Genomic DNA, 4,250 nt, shown 5'->3' on the forward strand with positions numbered 1-4,250 from the left:
GCAGCGCGCGGGGCTCCAGCGCTCCGGATGAAAGCGGCTGAGGCGAGAGGCAGCGGCGAGGTGGAGGCAACATGAACACATCGGGTTTCGCCCCCTTGGGAAATGTTTCGGGTCACCTGAATTTTTCGGAGACGAACTCGCAGATCTTGCAGTTTGAGGACGAGGATTGCCGTGTGCCTTTGGCCATGGTCTTCACTTTGGCCTTGGCTTACGGGACTGTGATAATTCTGGGAATCTCTGGGAATCTGGCCCTGATTGTCATTATTTTAAAACAAAAGGAGATGCGCAATGTTACCAACATCCTCATTGTCAACCTGTCCTTTTCTGATCTCTTAGTGACCATCATGTGTCTTCCGTTTACCTTTGTGTATACTTTAATGGACCACTGGATTTTTGGGGAGGCCATGTGCAAATTGAACCCTTTTGTGCAATGTGCCTCCATCACCGTCTCGGTCTTTTCTTTAGTCCTCATTGCTATCGAGCGCCATCAGCTGATCATCAATCCCCGTGGCTGGAGGCCGAACAACAGACATGCCTACATGGGGATTGCTGCCATATGGATTTTAGCCACAGCTTCCTCTTTGCCTTTCCTGATCTACCACGTGTTAACAGATGAGCCCTTCAGAAATGTGACATTTGATGAATATAAGGACAAATATGTGTGCTTGGACCTGTTCCCCTTGGACACTGCCAGGCTTTCTTATACCACGACACTTTTGGTGATTCAGTACTTTGGACCACTTTGTTTTATATTTATTTGCTACTTGAAGGTAAGATAGAATCCTCTTGTGATATGTACTTCTTTCTGTCTAATGTTTGTTTATCCTTGCAAAGATGGCAGTGGTAGTTTAATTTATCCAACATGTTTCTTTTTGTTGACTTTCCTGCAGATATACATACGGTTAAAAAAACGTAACAACATGATGGACAAGATGAGAGACAGTAAGTACAGATCCTCTGAAACCAAAAGGATTAACATCATGCTGATCTCAATAGTGGTCGCATTTGCAGTTTGCTGGCTGCCTCTCACCATCTTCAATATTGTGTTTGATTGGAATCATGAAATTCTGCCTGTTGCTACCTGCAGCCACAACCTGTTGTTCCTGATTTGCCACCTTACTGCCATGATCTCTACCTGTGTGAATCCCATCTTCTATGGGTTTCTCAATAAGAACTTCCAAAGGGACCTGCAGTTTTTATTTCATTTCTGTCACTTCCACTCCCGTGAGGAGGATTACGAGACTATAGCTATGTCCACCATGCATACAGATGTTTCAAAAACCTCTTTAAAGCAAGCAAGCCCAGTTGCATTTAAAAAAATAACTAGTGATGATGATGATAAAATATAAAGAAGTAATAAAAATTCTACACCAAACTGCTGGAAATGTGATCACAGTTGAAAAGTGTCCAAGGACAAGCACAATTACATAAGAAGTACAAAATGGGTAATGTTTTTCTTCCTTTTCCAAGGAACTTTGATTGTTGTCCCTTTGAAATTATACACTGTGCATTTTTGCCCCTTTTACTGCTTTAATGTTCATGGAGGTTGTATCTGAATTTTATTATAAGACTTAGCCAGACCTGCTACTACCTATGGTTTTCATCAGCTGTCTTTTGTTCTGTTTTCTTTGTACAGTTATGTGCTCTGGTACAAAGGTGTATTTATTGATTTTTTTTTTCCAAAGAAGTAGTTTTCAGAAGTGTTCACCTAAGACCATTAAAAACAGTATGAACCACAGGGACACTGTCACTACAGAGGACACCCACCAAAGCATAAAATTAGGAAATTCTGATTTGAAAAGGAGGAGGTTTTTTGAGGTTTTTTTTTTAAATTCAGCTTTTGATTGATGCTAACATCCTGTAAAGTCAGTGTAGGCATGCAAAAGAAAAGGATTCTGTGAAACCTGTAGAATGTGTTTATATGGGGACATACAGTTTTCTCATTTATAGAGGCAATCCAGGCTGTAATCACTTAGTTCCAAAAACAGGATTAAGAGAGAAATTCTGTTTTCATTTACAAGAATAAAACCCAATGGTAATTCCACAGAGCACAATGGGATAACTCTGATGTTTCGCCACAGCAAATGAAAACATAAGTGGGCCTTCAGTCCCAACTGATTATAGCTGGTTTTAATAACACAGGCTTTTTAATTTAAAAAGCCCAAACCCCATTTTCATCTGCCATAACTAACAGGAGTTAGTGGTGCTGGGATGAAATGCACCATCTGTCCCAAGCCTATGAACCATGTAAATTCTCCTTGAGACCTAAATCCAAAATCTAAAGGGAAATGGGACTGTTCACTGTCTGGACAATGTGCAATTCCATCCTGACTGTTGACAGTGAAAATCATGTCTGATATTAATAAAATAAGCTTTACCTCCCTGAGTGTTTTCATAGTAATTAGTGCTGATCTGTATAAATTACATTCGGCCTCATAATATTCTGTGTTCAGATCTAATGGCATAAACCTGGATAATCTCCAAGATGGATGGTTTAATCAAGATCTGCAAAATTTAGAAGAAGGATAGGGATATAGTTTGAGAGTAATTGGTATGTTTAAGCTTCCAAACTCAGTTTCTACAGTTGGTTGCAGAGCAGAAATATTTGCCAGATACACACAATGGAGTTCTGTGTGTTACTGCTTAAAATACGTATCTGCTAATTACACAAAATTTTCATTACTAGATCCCCAGTTGAGGGAAACCCATATAACTTGACTGTTGTAAATGAAATGATAACAATGTTGGCCAGCTGAGGTTCTGTGTCATACAGTGTACTTTGCTGTATAATTAGTGTCTTTTTGAATAATCAGCTTTTTAAAATACAGTATAGACCCTACTGTCTTTCAGAAAGATCACTTTAAATCATTCTGGCAGAGAAGATGGTCTTTAAAATGGATATAAATGTAAATGTAGCATAAATGGAAATCTGACCTGATATATTTCTGAGGAATAAGATCTCAGGATGTTATGGTGAATTTAATAGGTTCTGTATTTGACATAGATAAATGCCTAAGGAATTAAAATTATTTTGGTTGCCAGCATTTAAAAATAAAAACCTGTGCCTTGTGCTGTCTTATAAATAGTGTAGAATATTAAAGTAGCAATGTGTTCTTGTGCATTATAATTCCATATATTTCTCTACTGACAGATAATTTCATTAAAAAGGTTTCTGTGCTTGAGAACAGAGAGGGAATGTAGAAACTTAATTATAAGGCAAGTTTCAGTCAGAGCTTTGGCCTTTTGCATTTTATGAGATTTCCTTCTTCTTTGTGATTCTCTATGGATTGTGTTGTTAATAATTTGGCAAGGGTCACCCAAAAATATTTCCCTCTCACTTTAGAACCATTTTCATATGCTAAAAGGTGTGTATTTTCACAATGAGATACAATGTAGAAAAACAGCTCCCCATTTTTTTTTTCATTAAGAATGTCCAAGTGGGGTTTTCCCATGAGAAAAAGAATCACAGTGAATTTTAGGAGTTCCCCATCCTTTAATTTTTTTTTAAAAGCCTGTTCTTTCAATGCAGTGGAAGAACAAATTCAATTATTTGAGAAAGTTTCCAGTTTTGACCAGGCTGAATTAGGTGTTTATATAGAGTAGCTGTTGGAGGAACTTTAGAGGAACCTGCTGGTGCTCAGAGACCTAAAACAGGTCTGTCCTAAGATTTGGACAGCAATGTGGGACACATTGCTAAGTGGGACAGCAATGTAATTCTTCCTATGTCAGCATTTCTCCTGCTCTGATGTACAGTCTCAAGTCATGCAGCCCATCTGACACTGTCTCATACTGTGTCCTGAGAATGAGCAGCAGGTGTTTTTTACCTACCAACAGCTGATAAACAAGGTGAATTTTAAGTAGGAGCATTCCTTCTGCTCATCCTTATTAAGCTCAGGAGTCAATTTTCCTCTGCACTGGTGTCCTTGGATCAGGCTTCCCAAATGTTTCCTCACTTCCCTGTAGAAGTCTTTCTGAGCCCTTGCTAAGGATGCAGGCTAATGCAATCATACAAATAGCACAGGGGGCACTGCCTGAAATGACAGTGGAAATGAACACAGTCTAAAGAATGTTCAGCAGAAAAATGCATTTGGAGAAATTTCAGAGGCAAAATCATTTCTTTTCTGAAGAATTTGCTATGAGGACAGAGATAAAAGGAGTCTCTCTGAGGTGCTGACCTGACATCAGCAGGGCGTAGATCCTATCTACTGAGAGCAGTTACTTTTGTCTTTGGTTTTGTGACTTGAAGCTGA

At 38.9% G+C, this 4,250-nt stretch overlaps 1 protein-coding gene across 1 annotated transcript; it reads left to right on the top strand.

Annotated features, from left to right (window-relative positions):
- Positions 1–71: 71 nt before the first annotated feature.
- NPY1R (neuropeptide Y receptor Y1) lies at positions 72–1,764 on the top strand. Its single transcript, XM_009084719.1, has 2 exons — positions 72–770; positions 891–1,764. Exons 1-2 carry the CDS (start codon positions 72–74, stop codon positions 1,347–1,349), a joined length of 1,158 nt encoding a protein of 385 aa, XP_009082967.1. The 3' UTR covers positions 1,350–1,764.
- Positions 1,765–4,250: the final 2,486 nt, after the last annotated feature.

The sequence above is a fragment of the Acanthisitta chloris genome, unplaced genomic scaffold (genome assembly GCF_000695815.1).
Source record: "Acanthisitta chloris isolate BGI_N310 unplaced genomic scaffold, ASM69581v1 scaffold4361, whole genome shotgun sequence".
NCBI classification, from domain to species: Eukaryota; Metazoa; Chordata; class Aves; order Passeriformes; family Acanthisittidae; genus Acanthisitta; species Acanthisitta chloris.